Source organism: Platichthys flesus, chromosome 20 (genome assembly GCF_949316205.1).
Source record: "Platichthys flesus chromosome 20, fPlaFle2.1, whole genome shotgun sequence".
NCBI lineage: Eukaryota > Metazoa > Chordata > Actinopteri > Pleuronectiformes > Pleuronectidae > Platichthys > Platichthys flesus.
The window spans coordinates 6,359,047-6,378,857 of record NC_084964.1 but is presented as its reverse complement, the minus strand read 5'-3'; the positions used below and the strand labels follow the sequence as shown (position 1 = coordinate 6,378,857).

The following is a 19,811-nucleotide window of genomic DNA, read 5'->3' as shown; positions in this document are numbered from 1 at the left end:
TTTGTGATGAGCTCCACCCATGTGAGGGTCTGGGCCGCTACGCTACATTTAAAAACTTCGGCATGGCGTTCCTGCTGCTCTTCAGAGTTTCCACCGGAGACAACTGGAATGGAATAATGAAGGTGAAACTAACTTTGGGAGTTTGTGGTCATAAGCACCTACGTAGACAAAAGCAGGTTCAGGCTTTGATATGTGCACACATGTCAAGCAGAATAACAAGAGGCAGATTTGGTGCTGATGAGTTGGTATGTCATCAAGACAACCAACCTCCCTGCTGCACATGACCAGTAATCAGTGATGAAGGTACCAAATGTCATGGTAATCCTTTGCAGGACCTACTAAAAACTTTTATGAGTCAATGTAATTCCGTGTTTATAATCGTCCTCCATCTACTTTTTGGCTGGTAAAGCTTTAGCCAATGTATTAAAGTTGTTTTCTTGCTTCTTCCAGGACACGTTGAGAGACTGCGCCCAGGACACCAACACCTGCTACAACACTGTGGTCTCTCCACTCTATTTCGTCTCCTTTGTCTTGACTGCTCAGTTCGTCCTGGTCAACGTCGTCATTGCCGTCCTGATGAAGCACCTGGAGGAGAGCAACAAGGAAGCCAAAGAGGGAGCCCTGCCTGAGGCAGACTTGGAGCTGGAGCTCCAGACAGATGGAGGAGACCTGGCAACAAGGTCCCCCCAGCTGAACCCTCTGGCACTGGGCATGGACAGGTTGAGCTCTGGTGGTTCGCCCCGGAGGTTCCCCGGAGCAGGGGACAGGGAACAGGAGCGGGACGGACCGATGGACTCGCCCACTGCTGACATAACCAGAGATTCAGTCAACATCAGTGCAGATCCCCCTTCGTGTGTTGATCCCCCACTGGAGGTACGAAATCGTTTTCATGTTGTTTTTAAGTTTTGTGTCACGTGTGCGCCTTCAACGCGGCTGGTGTTATTGGGTTGAGACATTGAAGGCCCCTTAGGGCTTCTCCTTCATCAGCTTCCCAAGTTGACATGGTTTGGTTATGTTTGTGCATAATTACATAAATAATGGATTTTAGTCATATCAGAAAAGGTCAATCATAATAATTGGAGCAGTTGAGGTAAGATGGAGATGCCAGTCAATAGTATCATTGTTGGGTTTGTAATTTTCCTTTGAGACAATTGCATCAACCTCATTTCACATAAAGGTCACATTATAGCTATATGCCATTACCTTATTCCCAAAGTCATTACACATATGCAGATGACTTCTAGGTCAAAACGTTGGCTCCTCGTCAGTCTGCACAGCATCCTGTGTCAAATGACAGATGTTCTGCGGCCACTTCCTGCTACGAGGCTGTTCCCCTGACCCCCATGTCTCTGATCATTAATACTGACTCTGATTCAAACCATTAGTTAATTCTCTGGCCCATGCTGGGGGACACTGGTCATACTGGATAGTATCTGAAATAATGGAGGAATGTCTGCTTCTCACTATCTTAATGTAATAACTATAATATTCCATAAGTAAACAAATTATAGTGGATGTAGCCATATTAGGAATTACTCACAGTCGGGACACTCTGGCATACTTTCATAATGTAAGCAGATTAATTTATGTGTAATGTATCCAAAGTCAGGGTCATATTTATAAGTATATCCCTTGATATAAACTTGTGGGTATAAAAAGCTTGTTTACTGTTTTCTCTTTAAATTAAAAATGTTCTTCCAAATGTGTACACATATTTTTCAATATTTACATTTTGTCGTCACATGCTAGACATTGGAATGTGATTATGGTTCATGACAAGTCGCTAATTTGTCCAAAAAATGCAGAGACTTATACCAGCATGGCTTACATTTCTGTGTGTGTGTGTCTCTGTGTGTGTGTGTGTCTGGCCCGGCCCCTGTAGAGGACATGCCAGTCATAGATAGGTCACGGTGCCATGGGAAAGCTGGACCACGGGGTCTTGTTGTTCACTTCAGCAGCTATTTCCAGACAGCAGGGATGTTTCTGAGGATAGGAAATAGAGGCCTTGCTGCTGTTATGTTTACCCTCTCAGAAGTTATCCGTCTTCCTCGACTGCTCCTCCTAAACATGTGTGCTCAAGCCAGGGCCTCTTCTCCTTCCGTATGTGGAACTTTGTCTACTGCAGAGCTGTATTGCCCCCTTGTGGGTATGAATGGTAACCCATGTGTGCTTGCAAGGGATCTCGAAGAGGATGTTATATATAAATTCATATAAATATATTCAGTAAAACACTTTTTAATGTTTGATGTATAATCAAGTCTTCCTACTGTGTTTTTCTTTCTCTTTTTTCTGTTTGTATATGTTTGTTTCTGCCTGATCAACTGCCTTTTCCCTTCTCTCCTTTCTCTGTCCTCCATTCTTTCTTTCCACATTTATTCACCTGTATCTGTCTCGACTTCTGTCTCTTTTTTTTTATACCCTGTCCTGGTCTTTTTTGTTTATCTTTCACTCTGTCTCTCGTCATTATCCAAGTTTGTCCAGCGGAGAGTGCCGTTTGACTCGGTCTCCCTGGTCATCCAGGGTTCAATGGAGGGAGAGTTGAGTCAGATGGACAACCTGTCCGGCTCTATCTGCCACTACTACGCGTTGCCCCCCAATCCCAGCAAGCACAGCACCGACAAAAAGGTCAATAATCACCAGTAACACCACTGATAACTCACCTCCTCCATTTCATATGTCAAATTTCTCTTCAATAAGCAGAACTCTACAAGTAATCATGAGAAAAGGAAAGGAGAATTAAAGTGAATTGCCTTTAGGATTTCTGCTTATTTCTATAAAAATACAAAGAGTACACAGATTGTCTTTTTTTTATTAAAATGTGGTGCATTCACAATGCATCATCATCTGTGGCATACTCCTTAACACAAGTAGAATCATGCTTTTAAAAGGGTCTGTTCCCTCAAATTACAAGAAACAAAGAAATCAGGAGATTCTTTGCAGGTAGAGTTTATTTGTCCAGTTTCTGAAAAAAACGTATGTAATAAGAAAAAGTAAGACATTTTATTGTAACAAATTATCTTGACTTCATTGAGACATAACAAAAACTAAAACAACCGCTGAATTGGTACAAGTAAGACGGCCCTCTAGTGGCTGTAGCAATTATGACAGGAACAGAGATTGAAGTGATTTTTTAATAAGGCGATATATTTTGCATTGGAACCAACCTTTAGCATAGCACTGTCATGTCATTAAAATTGTCTTGTCAATCAGGGGTTTATTAAGTATTTGGATGAACTGACCCTTTAAATCATGATGCTAAAGTGAAGCGCTGTCTCCACTTTTGGCAGAATTTGCTCTTTTTTTTTTTTTAATGAAAATAGAGTTGAAAGATGGATGAGTTTAATAGTCTGGTTTAAAAAGTTCAGACAGTCAGACAGATCATACTGTCGGCAGAACTTAATTTCATCATCCAGTGTAAAGGCATGCAATGTGATGATTGTTGAATGTCCTGCAGCCCCGTCAGCTCCTCTCCAGGCATTCCTCCTCACTGGATATGTCTTTTCCCTTTCCAACCAGCTCTGTTGCCCACCACAGCACGGTCCATCATACCCTGCCTCAGCCATGATCTCATCCCCTCACTCACATCTTCACTCACTTACCCTCACTGAAGCCTGGCAGGTTTCTGGCAGCCTCAGTGACATGGTTTGGACTTCGCTCTGTCTCCCCCTCACTGCTTCCTGTCTAGTGTGTCTGCATGTCGGTGTGACGTGATTGTTGTGTTTACATGTAAACACCTATCAGTCGCTGTACATTGAAGACCCACTGAAAGCATTCCTTATAGCTCACAGTCTCAGACAATTAAGTATGCAAAATGATTTTCAATCAATAAGCCATGGATCCCCGAGATCACTGAATAATGCATCTGGGTGCGTAGATTCCTGATTTGAAGGCACATTTTGGGGCAATTGCATTAGCATTGCAAAAACCTTAGTCTCTAAAAGCTTTCAATAGGTTTGATGTGATTACCATGCTCCATCTCTTTGACTCATTCACATATGTTGGCAGAGACGTTTTCCATTGACTTTCTGCAGAGATGGCTCATTTGCCTGTCAGAGAGGTTTTTTCCCCTGTTGAATCAGTGCCAGGCCAAATCCACAGCAGATAGAAACAGTCAAGCCTTTTGGACATTAAGTTAACCCTGCGGCCACAGAAAGGGGACTTATGGCATTGTTTTAACCTGGGCCCTATGTTAATATGTGTGGATGTGTAAATTAATGTTACTTACAAAAATACAATCCAGTCCAAAAAATGTCCACTTAACATGTTTTAGGTGTTTTTTTTAACCGAAAAAGGCTCAAATTCTTATTCTGGGTCTTCTCAAAGAGACTTACTTACCCAGCGAAACAATTTGAGCCTTTTATTGGTGAAAAAAATACTTTGATTTAATATTTTGTAGACTGTTGCTGTTGCCCCAATAAGTTTACATCGTAGCCAATGCCCCCAAAACGTTTTTGTAAGTACCATTCATTTACCCCCCACATGTATAGACATAGGCAAAGCACTCCCCCTTTTACCATTGAGCTCTTATTTTGAAATTACCACACATATACATGGAATGTTAATTAATCTCCTTCCTACTCGTTAGTTTGACTGTGTAACATGCTGGTGTTCATCTGTCTTTGCAATTACTATGTGTGTGTGTGTGTGTGTGTTTATATGCGATATTTTTGTGTTGTTGAGTCCAAAATGCAGTTTGACATTTTGAAGTTAACAGTTCTAATGCAGTTTTCCAGTACTAGACTTCCCTCTGCCTTTTTCTCCTTTCTGCAACATTATTCTGTTTTTTATACGTTATTTTATATATGTATTTTTCAGCTAGCCACAGGTTCTAACCGTTTGTAGTGTCCTTATTTGTGTTGTACAAAGCGTTTCGCCCATTTTCTTTGCTCACCAGCCATTGTCTCTTCCTGCCTAGATCCCTCTAGCGGAGATGGAAGCTCTGTCTCTGGGCTCGGAGAAATCATGGTCGCTAGCTCTGACAGACGACTTGGCCCCTGACGATTTTAGCCCCCTCTTTCTAACCAGTCTGGACTGCAATGTATTGACAGTTCCTCTCTCTCTCTTTCTCCATCCCTCTTCCTCCCAACTGCAGTATCTTTAGTGTGTCCTTTCGCCAGGGCCCTTCCAAAGCCACTTGTCCCCAGACTACACTCACAGACTGTGTGCCAGGCGGATGCAGGGGGAGAAACCAATTGGATTCATAAATCAGCTGATGATTGTCCCAACAATACTAAAATCAGATAAAAGCCAGATACAGAATCTGTAGCCGCCTTCAGACCAGTAGTGACACAGCGGTGACCTGTTTTCCAAACAAACAATTTTGAGTTGTTTTAGCCAAGATGTTTCTACCTAACAAACATAGTAAATGCATTTTCAAACTCAAAACCATCAAACATTTGCAAAGGCGGTTTCAAATATATTGTTTTCATGTACGTTTGTTTCCTTTTCTCTTTCCTTTGCTGGTACATTGCCATGCTCTGTGGCACATTATTTCTTTAGAAAGATAACAAAAAGGGAGGTAAAGTAAAGTACAAATGGTGCCTTTAAGTATTTCTTTTCAGAAGTATTTGTTGCGTTTAGGACATTAATCTAAGCATGTGTCCTTCTTCTGATAAACACGAGAGGGCGCCAAAACACCATGTAATCATTTTTACATTTACATTTTTTACAAATAACTGCTTTAAAGTGAAATGTACTGACCAAACACAACAAAATCACTTTACATCACACCACCTTCTTTTTTTTTTAAATCTTATAGTTTCTTATAATTTTTGGTAGGTGCAGACATGTCAGTCTAAATTGAAAGATGGTTGTTGGAGAAGGAAGTGGAGACAGTACTGAATTGATCCAAACTATAACAACACAATAACAGTTAATTTCCTGCTGGGAGTCAGCTAAACATGAAACATGTTGCCCAAAGGAAGGCAAACAATTACACAGAGTATATGAAAAATAATATCCAATTATAAACAAATTTATTTACTAATGGTTAAATTTAGTTTTTTTTTTTCTCACGAAAATTGTGCTAAAAATCATATCTCAACTTACAACACTCCATCTACCCCTGCAACCACCAGCTCCTTTATATCGCTGAAGTAGTTTTTTTTGTGATTTCAACCAATAAGCACATAAAACTAAGAATTATTGTGAATCAGAATCATTTCGTTATCTTAGAATATCCTAGAATAAGACCCTTTATGTTTACATCGCTAGCAGAGCTTCTTCCACCGTGTTGACCATGTTGGTTGCAATCTGCAACTTCACCACTAGATGCCCTTTAATCCTACGTACTGATCCTTTAATGGTCAATCACCTAACCACCAGTATGAATCACATACCATTGCAACAATGTTTATTTAATATCCACCTCTAGTTAATAGAATTAAGTGGTCATGGTATAACCACTGTTACACACTCTGAAATATCTTAAATCTAGAAATGAATCGACTCCACTCCACTCACTACTTCCATTATTTTCTCATAGCAGGAACCTTGGTCATGCTATGAGGCTTACGTCTGCCTCCTCACCAGAATCAATCTATACATCCATCCAAGACGCCTCTGTCATTGAGGGAAAGGACATCCTCTCTCTGTAAATTGAAAATGAATTAAATGTCATCACCGTGTCAGTTTATAATTAACCACCGGTTTGGCTCCTTAATGATCACATCACCTCCCAGTAGCCACGTCCTCCCCGGAGAGGGTCACTGTAACCTTGGCCAGATGTGCAGAGGCATCGATTTATGCATCATCCGTCTTAGACGCAGAAAGCCGCAGCCAGCACATGACATGAAGTCACTGGTAATTAATCAATTAGCTAACACTCTGCTGGGACAAATACAAGAAGAGCTAATAAAAGAGCAAGTCAGTGCAGAGGTAGAGGAGGACGAGTGGCGTGGAAAGTCCCTGGTGAATCTAACGATGTGCCCTCCGACTTTCTCATTCCACCTTTCCAGCCTGGTGTGTGTATCTCTCCAGTCCAGTCCAGTCCAGTCCAGTCCAGTCCAGTCCAGTAGAGTAGTGCGCCTCCTTACCTGCCAGTCTGCAGTTTTCTCTCCTCCATCCCTACTCTTATTTTTCTTTCTCCTCTCTCTTAACTTCCGATGTCTTGTTTATTTTCCTCTTCTGTTCCTCTGTATTTTTCCTATGTGCTTTACATGTTGAGTCCATGTCTCCCCTCACAGTCCTCTCTTATCAGTCCTCTTCTGTGTTTGCAATGTCCCGTGGTGAAGTAGTAGTAGTTTGGGTTGTAAGGTGTGCTGGAGCTTGAGTGGCTCTGTGATGAATGTGAACTGGTTTCTGTAACGGGTCGGGCTGAACAGTTTCTGTGATTTGTAGCAGCTCTGTGCCAGTCAACTCCAATGTGCAAAGATCTTCCATGTACTCTGACGGTCACTCTTTGTCCACATTGTGTTGTAGAGAACTGTCAGTGTGAGTGTGAGTGTGAGAGTGTGTGAGCTAAAGACTAGCCCCGACCCTTCCAGCCCCAGACGGACCCTGACGCTCTTCTCTCTTCCACCAGACAGAGCAGCTCGATCCTGGGGAGCCACGGGGGGATAACCTGCTGAGCGTCAGGAAGCCCACAGTGGGACGCACACACTCCCTGCCCAACGACAGCTACATGTTCGCCCCCCAGCAGCCCTCTGACCACACAGCCCCGGCTCCAGCACAGCTTCTAGCACAGGGGCCCCAGCACATACAGGGCACCCATAGGTCCCAATCAGGTAATGTAGGAAATGTATTAAAATTGCAAATGTTACCCTGTAGAGCTGTTGTAGCAATGAGGACAAGAAAGTCCATAAGGGTCAAAACAACTAAATTCAATTCGAGAAGAAGGGCTCTGGAAGTTGTTGGAAAAGGATAAATCGCAATATTTTTTGGATTTGTTGTTCCTGCACAAAAATAACTATGTACACAATTGTTTACCTTCACCTTTTATTCTGTATTTCAATATGTTTTTTAGCTCTGAATCAAATGTTATATGGTCAACGATTCATCTCGACGGCCTGGTTACAGGATTAATAGACTTAGATTTTCTAAAACACCAATGGAGAAAATGAATGGTTCTAGAAGTGGGTGGTAACTGTTTAACTTTAACTATTTGCTAAGACACCAAAGTGGCACCCTGGTAGCTTTATTCATCAGTTTTGATCGGGAATCCATGAGATGTGATCAGAATAAAACATATTTGACCAGGACAGTAAGACACAGATCATCTCCCATGACATCTGCATAGCTGTACCTCTGAGCGCTGCGTCTGTTTGTGTGCAGGCTCCAGGGCCTCGCTGCGGTCGCAGCCGGAGGACTTCTCCCAGCAGCTGACCGTTCCCACAGACCTCTTCAGACCCATCAGCCCCCACAGCCACTCAGACTCAGAGAGTATACCACGCCTACCCCCGCCCAGGCACACGCACACACTCAGCCGCACGCTCCGCAGACAGGTGACTAAATGATACTGTTCAGATTTTACTCATGAATCTTTTTTTTTGTCTTTTTCTCTTATTCTATTCAATATGTCACATGACAATGTTTCTCAACCATCTGCGATTAATGTCGAGCCATTTTTCTAGTCATCCAAAACATTAAAGGGGCAGACGCTACCGATTAAAGCACTTTCTAGTCGTGATGAGCAGCTGCTGGAGTGTTAGGGTTTGGTGCCAAGAAAAACCTTTTAGTGTGACCATAGGAAACACTGTTAGAGGAAAAAGGATGTCTGGAATTACATCACAACATTCTGAGTGGGCAAAAGTGTTGCTGTTAGGGAAATAAAGTTATGATGATGCTTTGAGGAACAGGTCATAAAGAGTCAAACTTGTTTTTAAAGTCCTGATACTAATGATAACGTGGAGCTGCTGAGCTAAAAGATTTAGTATTTCATTCTTTGTTAAACCTATAAAAAAGTATAACTTAACAAGATTTTCCTCATTCCTTATTTTAATGCAGCCAACCGGCCGATTTTCTCAATATTACTCAGCCTATAATAACTATGTTTTTCTTGTAATATGATATATAATTCTTGCCAAATTACAACTTTATCCTCATTAGAATTACAGTTTTTTCCTCATAATAATGCAACTTTATTCTGGAAAAAAAACTATTTTTATAATTCTGAATGACAAAATGCAGTTTCAGGTTAATCTAAGCTTTGAGCTGTATTCCTGTCCGTCAGTTTGATTCTCTTTGGATAAATCTGATGATAAAAACATCAAATTTAATGCAATGTGATGTTAAGTGCAGCTACGGCAGCTTCATATTGAAGAGTGGCCTCAAAAACTCCCGGGTTAAATGTTTCCATGTCTAAACAGTCTCACTTCTTTTCTTCCTTCTTTCTCCTCCTTTTCCTGGTACTCCTCTCTTGTAACTAACTGATCTGCCGTCGGGGACGCTCTGATCTCAGCTCAGTTGGTCCCAAAAGCCGCCCGACCCTGAGCTCCTCCTCAGACACAGATACTCGTGTTTCTGAAAGAGCGGCGAAAAGCAGGCTTTAGCCGCCACCAGGCTTTTTCAGAAACACAGGACTCCATTTTCATCCTCAGAGACACAGACTAACACACACACAGGCTTCCCGTCTTTTTCACTCCTTTGTTTCTCATACGCCAGATGTTTGTCTTCTGCTAACCATCAGCCACAAAGCAGCTGAAACCCTCTGAACAGGTAGCTTCACCTGTGGGGACTTTTGATGGGACTTTATTAGTTTACTTACTAAGCAGGAGCTATGTTAAACATTGCTTCTGTGGATTAGCTGAGTGATCAAATGGAAAGGATGTTGTTTAGCTGAAAAATGTATCATACATCACTGCAAAATGTACGACTCAGGGAAGTGCTGACCATACGCATTTGGCCATTTTGTACACACAGGACCATAGTGATAGAGCACTTGTGTATTTTCTATTGTATAGTTAAGTTCTTAAAGGTACATCATTATTAACCAGAGTATGATAGTATGTACTTTATTTTCTCATTTTGTTGGTATTGCTCCTGTGTGCACTCTTATAGTCCATTATACTGCTGTGGCTGGTGATTGGTCTGGCGTGGTTGTGGCCTCTTTGACCACTAGGGGTCTCTGTGGTCACACTTGTCAGACTCATGCAGGTTATCCCATGCTTCTAAATATCTTTTTAAAGACATTGTGCCATTAGACTCATTCATGCCTTGACTCCCCCATAGATTCAAAAACTTTATTTTATTCCTAATGAGCAAATTCAACCCATATTAATTGATCTGTGAGGAACAAGTCATGAGTTCATATTTATGAGTTTTACTAAGCCTTCCTGCAGTAGTGACATACTGTGTTTACCTTCAACCTGTTGGCTCTCACACCCAGTCCCGTACAGAGGGAAGGATGAAAGCATCGAAGCATTGATTAGAATTAGGGTTTTGAATTCAACTCAACCTCAAACTGTAGCGTAGCCGTTTACAGGGATTTGTATGAGAGGTCAAAGGTTAAAGGGTCAGGTGGTCTGGCTCAGAGTTCACTGCGTCCATCAGCTGAGTCCTTCTGTCCCACTGGAAAAACATCTGAACACTCTCCTGGGCCAAAAGCTTCATGGATATGAGCGTTTTATTTAAAAGTATTAAACTGGTGCCTTTTATCATTGTAATGATCCCCTCCTGAAGTTTTATGACAGTTAAACTAATCAGCTTTGAATGATTTTATTAGAATTTTCTTCAAGAAATTTAGTTATATTTACTGGTCAAGGTATTCAAAACACCTTTGTGCAAGTTGCACACTGAACTGGGTTTGGCTTCCCATGTAGCTGTGATGTCACAAAGTCCTGGCGGTTCCAGTAAAACTGTTTGAGGGCGTCTTCACATGCGATAGTCCGAGCGGAGATCTGACAGCTCATGTCTGTTACATTGTAAACATTACATTTTTTTTTTTTTCTTTTTCCGGAAACAGACCTTGCTGTGAATTCGGCTGTTGTATTCTGTAACCCTTTTTAAATGTTCCATTTGAATGGCGAAAATTATTGAACCAGTTCACTTTGTTAATCTTGTGGTCACTGTAAAATCATTATGTTTTTATTTAGTTTGATCTGGGCTGAGGCCTTTCTCTTTTGGTCGGACCAAATTTCCGTACATTTGTCAGGGCCGTGGACGCAGGCACCTTTCACACGTTGCTTTTGTTCGGATGTGAACTCAACAGACGACGCAGGTGTGAAAGCGTCCTGACTGGGACTTCAGGTGAACACTGGGAAACTGTCCTCAGCAGATGAATGTGAAAACGGCCTGGTGGCCTCACACACTCTGCTCGTAAGTTATTCTGCAAAGTGAAGCTCAGACACCCAGCTAAGGAACAATATCGATAGTTTATTTAATGGAGGGGAGACTTTAAACAAATCAAACAAAACCTATGAAAATAACCAACAATGTTAAAAAGTTGGATCTTTAACGTAGTCTTGACAGATTGTAATCTAACCTTCTGCCATTGGGCCAGGCAGTGTAACCTCTGTGCTGGGTGACAATCTAACGACTCTGGGACTTAGCTGGTGAGACCGTAAACTCTGAGCCAAACTGCCACGTCTCATCTTCATCACCTCATACTAACTAGTCTTCCCTCTCATCTTCTCTGACCCCTGTACACTCCTCCGCCCCCCGCCCCCCTTCCTCTCTTCACTCATTTACCTCCATCTCCTTGTCCCCTCTCGACCCCTTACCCCCCTCCATGTCCCGTCCTCCAGGTTGCGGTGTCTACCGACTCTCAGGAGGCCCTGTGCCCGGGCGGAGGGGGGAGCAATGAAGGACTTGTGAATGTGGCTTCTGTGGGCCTCTCTACGTCTCCCTCCTCCTCCCCTTCCCCCACCCGTCCCTCCCCCTGCTCCCATCACCCGCAGCAGCAGCAGCAGCCGGCACTCTGCCTGGTTCCTGCCACGCCAGGCGCCTCCCACAAACCCCAAAGCTCCGGCAGCGTGCACACCCAGCACCATGACCAGCACTGCCTCGCCTCTTACTCCCCTTCCTCCGTTTCCTCCTTCTCGCCTCCTCCACTTCTACCAGTGGGGCCGCACCAACAGGAGGCCTCAGTGGATCAGGAAGTGTCCCTCATCACCTGCGCTGCGTTGGCTGGCAGGGATGAGGTAACGGCGGAGGACAGCGGCGATGGTCATGAGGGTTACAGCTCCTACGCAGGCTGCCAGGAGGGTCGAAGTCCGTGTCTGAGGCAGCTGAAAAGGTTCCACAGCGCTGACACGCAGGGCCGCAGCACCTTCCTGTCCCACCCCCGCCCTTTCTCCTGGCTTGACGACCCTCGCCGCCACTCTGTGGAGGTGTGCTCCTCAGTGGAGTCCAGTCCCCAGCGCAGCACCACCTCCACCTCCTCCGGCTTTGTGTCCCGGGCCAACAGCCTGCAGATCCACAGCCAGACCCCCACTCAGACCTCGCAACCCTCACCTCGACGCAAGAAGAAAATGAGCCCGCCCTGCATCTCCGTTGACCCCCCTGACGGACTGGAGTCCCAGTCTGGCCACTACCCGGGCCTTGGTGGGCTCGTGGGGATAGGGATGCCCCCTCCTCTGCCCAGCCGGGACACCTGCCTGAGGAGGAGAGCGCCCTCCAGTGACTCCAAGGACTCCTTTGACCTGGGAGTTGGAGAGGGCTCGGGGCAGGACGGAGGCTCGCCAAAACCCAGCCCCAACCCCAAGCTATTGACTCTTCCCAGTTTCTCCTTCGAGAAGACAAGCTCGGAGCACTGAACAGTCCGACACACACAGACACACACACACACAAACATAGCTGGAGGAACCCTCCACACACACAAACACACGATGCACTGTGTGTCTGTGACGGTGATAGTTCTAGTAATAATGCTGTAGAGAGTAATAATGGTGAAACTACAACAAACAGTCAGAAGATCCTTGGTTACATAAGGAGTGCAGTACTGTAGTAGTGTGACCATCCCTTGTCTTTGTATTGTTACTTTCAAAACAAGCCAGAGAAGAAGAGAACTCATGAAACGACAAACTGGACTTCCCCTCTCTTCTGCTACGCCTGCATGCCACCGGCTGCAGCTCGACCCCATAACCTCTGGAGCGACATCAGCGCTGGGGATTCGGCGCCCCCTTGTGGTCTCTGTCCTGACTGCCTGGTGTTGTACAGCGTGGACTTTGGTCGGTGGAGGTACAAAGCAATATGAACGTTTTAGAGACACTATTTTCTTAAATTATTGGGCCATAGTGTTTGTACAGGATGTCGTTTTTTAATTTCATTTCGATTGTTATTTGAATGTTTTTGTGATGTTCTTTTTTTGTGTGTTAAAAATGGTTTGTCTATGTCTTTTTTTTCACTGTAGGATATTTCTAGCTTTCTTGGTTTACTGAGGAAAGTGAACGTTTTTCAAAGTGCTGAAAACCATGTATTTGTAGGAATAATATATAAATATATATATAAAAAAAGGAGTCATTAAACTGAGCTTGGATTTTTAAGCACACGCATTAGACAGTGGTGGTTTGATTGTGAAAAGACAAAGGGGGGTACTGTGTTCCAGAGAGCTTTCAAGTCACTGTCGAAACCTTTCATGTTCAGGTGTGTGTGAGAACAACCCGGCTGCAGCGGAGTCACATCACTGCAGACGTCACAGATCAATCCCAACTCCTCACATTTCATCTCAGATTGAGTGAATGACTGTCACTACAGACACACAACACACATACACAAACATGAACAATCTGACCTCACAAGACCCCACCCTCTTGATCTGTCCATTGGTGTCTCGGGTAAGTAAAACGTCATTGCTTGTCATTGTGCAGCCATTAACATGACCACTGATGTTGGGGTTCAATGAAAAGACTTAAATAGAAACGTGGTCTCTACTGCTCACCTGATCCCAGCTCCCTGTGAACATGGTGTGTGGCAGCAAGATGAATCTCTTCTCAGCACCTTCCCCAAAATCTGCTGAACCCCTGCAGAATCACTTAGTGGAGATTAACGAGGCTATAAAGACGCATGGTTTAACAATGTGGGTGCCTTGTGTCAGCAGCGGAGAGTTAAAGAGCTTCGTCTGCGGATTGAATCAATGTCAGCCAAGACAAACGGCATCTCGAGGGGATGTTAACATATCCAACAGCAAAGGTTGATTCTCTGACACCCGGCCGGATAATTGCATTGACGCGCAGCAGTGAGACCCGAGGCAACACTCGCTGTCCTCAGAGATCCCTCTCCAGTTTTGTGACGCCATCGCACCGGGAGCTATATGTGGTCGCAGCAGAAACTCTCTACTCTCCTCTCAGCCCTGACAGACAGCAGCAGACTGTTCAGACATGGGAGAGATGCAGGAAAACAAACAGACTCTAGGACTCAAACAATCCTATATGACATTATTTCTGCAGTATGAACAAACAACATTCATCACTGCACACTTTTATTTACATTTTGTATTCGTGATATCGTCCCCAACTTATACAGAATCTAAACCAGTGGTGGTAAAAAAATCATCAGCCATAAACGGGCCACAATTTGCACAGAGGAGCCATTTTTCAAAACGTAGAACAAGATGGAGAATATTCCTTACTTATTAAGATGCCAACCACCAGCAGTTGTTAGGGACATACCTTCAGTAGTGTGCCTTTGCGTCATTAGGTTTTTCCCAGCTTAGAACATATGACAAGATGAAAATATCCGTTGTATGTTCTACCGCACTAATTAAGATGCCAACCACCAGCAGTTGTTAGGGACATAGGTTCAGCTCTGCACCTTAGCGTCATCACCTGTTTCTGCCTTATAATCACAAGGCGCCCTCTTCTAAGACAGGCCCACCACAGGCTGATCAGACCTGGGTGTGTGTCCCTAACATCTCGGGGCCCAGTTGGGATCTTTCCTCCTGATCCAGAGACGTTCTGCAGTACCTGAGGTTTTTTCCACGATCTGATGCAGAGGTTGCCTGTTGGATTCCCGGGTCTCTGGACAAACTGATGGTGGAGGTTTAAATGAAACCCCTGCAGTCAACTTCTGCAGGGCACAATTACATGTCCAACATCCATTCTCAACTCCTGATTGGGTAAGGTACACATTCAACAAGGCTGGGGGCAGTGCCTCTCTGGCCCCACCACTGGATCCGCCCCTGATCAAAAAATGTGTCAAGGATAGATACTTCATTCCATCTGAAGCGTTCCTGGGCCACTGTATCATCGTTACTGCTCTTTAACATTTCAACATTTTGTCTGACTTGTCTGCATAAGAAAAAAATGTATTCATCAATAACATTATATACAATTATAAAAGTGCAGAAGACTGTGCAGGAGGAAATGGAAAAAATCCTGAGGTGTAATAAACTCAATCTAGTAATGTGAGCATGAAACATACAGAAACAAATCAGCTTCAAACAGCCATTATCACAGAGACAGAGACAATGGAGCCACAAGCACCGACCTGTAAGCAGGCTGCATATAAATATGGGCGACACGTCTCCGTCCAGAAATTAAACCAAAACATCCCACTTTCATGAAACGTGATGTCTCACCAAGATATTTCACTTCATGTTAATTAGCCTCATGTTGAGGTCATAGTTCTTAAATATGAACGCGTCACGTCCAGAATAGATTGAGGCTGCACTGCAGGGAATTATGCTGAATTTTACTGGAGCTCAATTACTAGTGATGAGAGATCAAATCTACAATCTGTTTGTATTTAATTCTTAAGCGATGGATCCTTTCAGAGGAAAATACTTGACTTGCAGCCAGACAATAAATATTGTGTGCATGCTTATTCAGCCTTTTTTAAAATCATGATACACTCATGTACATTTTGTATTTCTTTACAGATATTTATCGTATTTATCTGGACTTTCAGCTGGTTCCAAGTTCTTCTGTCAAACGGAAAACATTAAACGTGATGGTGGGGGAGGGGATCATCTAAGAACACATATCTGTACAAACAATCAATCATTCAGCGAATGTTTCAGTCTGGACCAAGTTTCTGGATCCATAGACCAACACTGACCTCAAAGAAGTTAGAAGTTAGAAGTCTAGAACTAAAGTTTGTGAAAGTAGTTTCAGATGTATCCATGCAAAATTTTATTTTGAACTTAAATTATTTAACTCAGCCCCGAAAGTAATAACTGGTGTACGAAGACGTGTGCCAACAGAAATCTCAGATAATTAAAGACTTCTATTTTAATATTTCAATCCCGGCTCCAACGTGTGAAGATTTAAAACCGACTTCTACTTTTCTGTGCATACGAATGAGCAGCGCTCAGATGTGAGCGGCTGCCGGACGCAGACAGCTCAGGCCATCACCAACTGGGTCTGGAGAATACATCAGAGGATTTGCAGTGTAGAAGCGTGTTTCTTTTTTATTCTGCAAGCAGCAACAGTGTGTGAAAGAGTGTTTTTTTAGTGTGGCTGCTCATGAATGATGATGCTCCCATGTGGTCTGTGGAGGGAGAGGGCAAGATTTTGTTGATTTTTTTTGTTTAAATCCTACATCCCCAGTAGACACAAGAAGAAAATTGGGTTTAATAAACTTTAAATATAAAGTTTGAATAATTTAATCACATTTTGAAATCGTGGTGCCTTCGCCGAGGAGGTTCAGGTCACCCCCATCTGTTTGTTTGGAAACAAGATTACACAAAGACAATTTGATGGATTACTAGGAAACCTAGTAAACAAGGATGCATTGTGGGTCAAGAAGTAACCCTTTACATTGTCTTGTGGATCTGTATCAGGGGGCAGATCCAGTATTTATTTTTGTCACTTTCTCTGATATTGAGAGATTTTTCAAAATTTTCACTGATTTCCTGTTAAATATTTCCTGTATTTTGAAAAAGAAATCTGGTGCATTTAAGGAACTGATCTCTCTGACTGCATGGTCCACGATGAGCCAATTTAAAACGTTTGGAAAAGTGTGAACAGCAAGTCTGTTTACATGTAACCAGTTTTCAGGTGACAATAACTACGAGTACATAGACAGCAATATTTAAAAAGTGATGACTTCTGACTTTATTCTGAATAAGATGTTATTTCCATTATAATGTTAACATGAGTAGCAAGTATGAATTTAATATCGCACCTTTCAAAGAGCAAGATGGAAAATGCTTCACAAGAGTATTGTTATAATTAAACGATAATAGAAACAGACAAAGCATTTGTACTCACATAAAAAAGCCTAAACGGCCAGTTTTAAAGTACTTTAAACTTCAGAACCAGATGTCAGTGCCGAAAAAGGTTTTACCAGATTAAAGTACACGGGTAAAAACCATCAGGATCATAATGCAGCATAAAGATTTGACTGACAAACTGGAGGAACTCGTCACTTTGAAATAAAGCGCTACCGATAGATTATTCTCTTCTTATTCCTGTTTCCATGTAACAAAGCATAGCCAATGTCACATGTATGAAGTTCTTGCAATAATCTTAAAAGCCCAACTTTGAAATAGTTGAATGGACGATGAGCTAATCGTGTGATCGGGCAGTTGGTGTGGGCCATTTGTCGATGACGCAAAATGCTGTGAAAACTCCAGTTGGACTTTAAAACGTATTTAAAATGTGAAGATGTCAACAAAATGCGATTTAGATCAGAATAATCCACATATTTGAATGTGATTGTCTCTTATTCTGAGCATGACCTTATTTTAAGGTAATAAGAAAAATGATGTTTACATGGAAGGCAAGTTATTCAGGCTTTTTCTTTTTAATGTGATTATTGTTGTCAATGTAAAGGTATCTAGTGAGGTGATCTCGACTGGCATTTACGGACTAAAACGTTTCCTGGAATCAACTCAACGCCTGCCTGACACAATAAATCCACTTCAAACAAAACTTCAGTCACTCTCACTGATCCCCCTCCTTTTTCATCTTACCACTTTTTTCCTCCTCTCATATCCCCCCACTGCTTTTTCTCACACCTGTACCTTGAACTGTTAGTCTTCTCATTTTTGATATATTTTGGCTGACACCTGGGAGCCGGAGCGTTCTGAGCAGCTGCTCGATCGAACTTGTTTTTATGATTCCAGCGTCCCTGTCTGACATCAGGTTTCTGACGTCAAACTTCCATCCTGCTTTAGGATGGACACACACACACACACACACACACGAGCCAACAAACCAAATGGGATTGCTGATTGCCTCTAAATACCCGTCTCTCTCCTGGTCAGCAGGATTGTAAATTTTAAACCATCACAACAATGTAGGGAGAAACAAAAGAGCGAGGGACATTAACACACAGTGTCCCTGTTTACCGGAGTTTGCCAGTGTTTGTCAGAGGCTCCTGGGACGTCAGCCAGCGGAGTAGAATGATCAGAAGAGGGACAAGTACACCAGAACAAGACAGATCCAATATTTGGCTTCTCATCTAGATGCCAAGCTGAAGCCTGAAGTTGTGCTCATACACATGATAGAATGATATGGGTTTAACTTCCTGATTAAATCACCATTTTTTGCATTTGACATTAGATTATGAAATAACATAATTTAATACACAATATACGTCAAATATGGGACAAAGGTTTATATGCAGGTGTTCAAATATTAGTAAAGCAGCCAGAGACAATGTTTTATGTACTTTCTAAGTGGAGTTCGTTGTGACCTGAGCTCCTCTGTTCAATGTGTTGGTAGCTGGTCCGAGTGTGTGAGTCGGCACAGTGGAGACTGAGTTGTGGAGCCACTGATACTCACGCTCGACCATTCGGGGTTTAGTCTCAGCTGTCAATCAAGATGATTGGTTTTTACAGCATCAAATAACTAATTAAATCCAAAGTCCCAGGAAAGATGAACAGTGGAACAAACATCAGTGGGATGAGACCCACCTAATATGAAAGAAAGCATCTTTGTGAAAAAAGCCAAAATGTATTCCACTCTCCACAGAACCAAGTAACGGTAATTTGAGCTTGAGGATTTGCAGTTGCTCCTACGTTAAGCCTGAAACTCACTGGGAAGAGGATTGCTGTGAAACTCTCACGTTCCAGAGAGAGAAGAGCTCTATCACCTCGTCTTATTATCTGGGATGGAAGCCCCTGCTGTGAAATCAGAGCATGTAGTGAACAACTCACTGAACAATTACCACAGTGCACTTTTTTCTAATTCCTCTTAAATAATGATCAAAGTTACTTTGACGGTCACACACACCGGGGCTGTGAGGCGACTGTGTGATGAAACCAAACCAGCCACACAGCTGTCTCCACCGTGACATCGGTGCCACCTCCATGAAATACTAACGCTGCTCCCCCAGCATCCAATCAGCCACTAGTGATACTCTGTCCATCGATTCCCACACAGTTGGGGAAACCGGCTCCATTCACAACCTTTAAACCCCCCAGAGGCTGCGCTTTGAATTTTTTCATCTGAAATCACGCAGTGTGGAAAATTGATGTCAGAGCGGGCCTGTGCGGCACGAGGACAAGGGCAGAGTGGATGTGTAAACCTCAGTCTGATGGAATGGCACAGTTGAAACAGGGCTGCTGTAGATTGTTAACTGTGTGCTCTGTGGGGATGATGCTGCATCTGTCACACTGATGCGTGATCGTGTGGCGCAGTCCTGTCACAGAGGTGAGCCGCAGTGCAGAGCGAGAACCGGAGGCTGTGGGGAAGGTTCGAATGATGAAATGCTTTGTTTAAACTGAGCAGCTAGAGAAAAAGACTGAGCCGTGGATTGTCGTCTAAAGTTCGAAAACGTCCTCTGGTTGTCAGAGGGTAGAGATGTGTGTCCCAGTTAAAGGGTCAGTGGTGAAGCAGTGACTGGTGCTGCAGCCAGGTCACCTGCTGCCAAACTGTGGACTGCTGCTGATATATTTCTGTGCAGCTGGTTTGTGAAGTGTTTTTCCTTCTAGAAACAGAGACAGAGAGTGTCTGTGAGAGCAAATGACTGATGAAGTGCTGCCTCTG

General features: G+C 43.2%; 1 protein-coding gene across 1 annotated transcript in view; it reads left to right on the top strand.

The window, feature by feature from the left end:
- The window catches only part of cacna1g (calcium channel, voltage-dependent, T type, alpha 1G subunit), a 115,912-nt gene extending 102,505 nt beyond the window's left edge, over positions 1–13,407 (top strand). The window contains exons 28-32 of the mRNA XM_062378738.1: positions 1–122; positions 451–873; positions 7,523–7,724; positions 8,272–8,441; positions 11,682–13,407. Coding sequence (XP_062234722.1) covers positions 1–122; positions 451–873; positions 7,523–7,724; positions 8,272–8,441; positions 11,682–12,692 — 1,928 coding nt within the window. The 3' untranslated portion in view covers positions 12,693–13,407. The remainder of the gene's footprint in view (positions 123–450; positions 874–7,522; positions 7,725–8,271; positions 8,442–11,681) is intronic.
- The last annotated feature ends 6,404 nt before the right edge of the window (positions 13,408–19,811 follow it).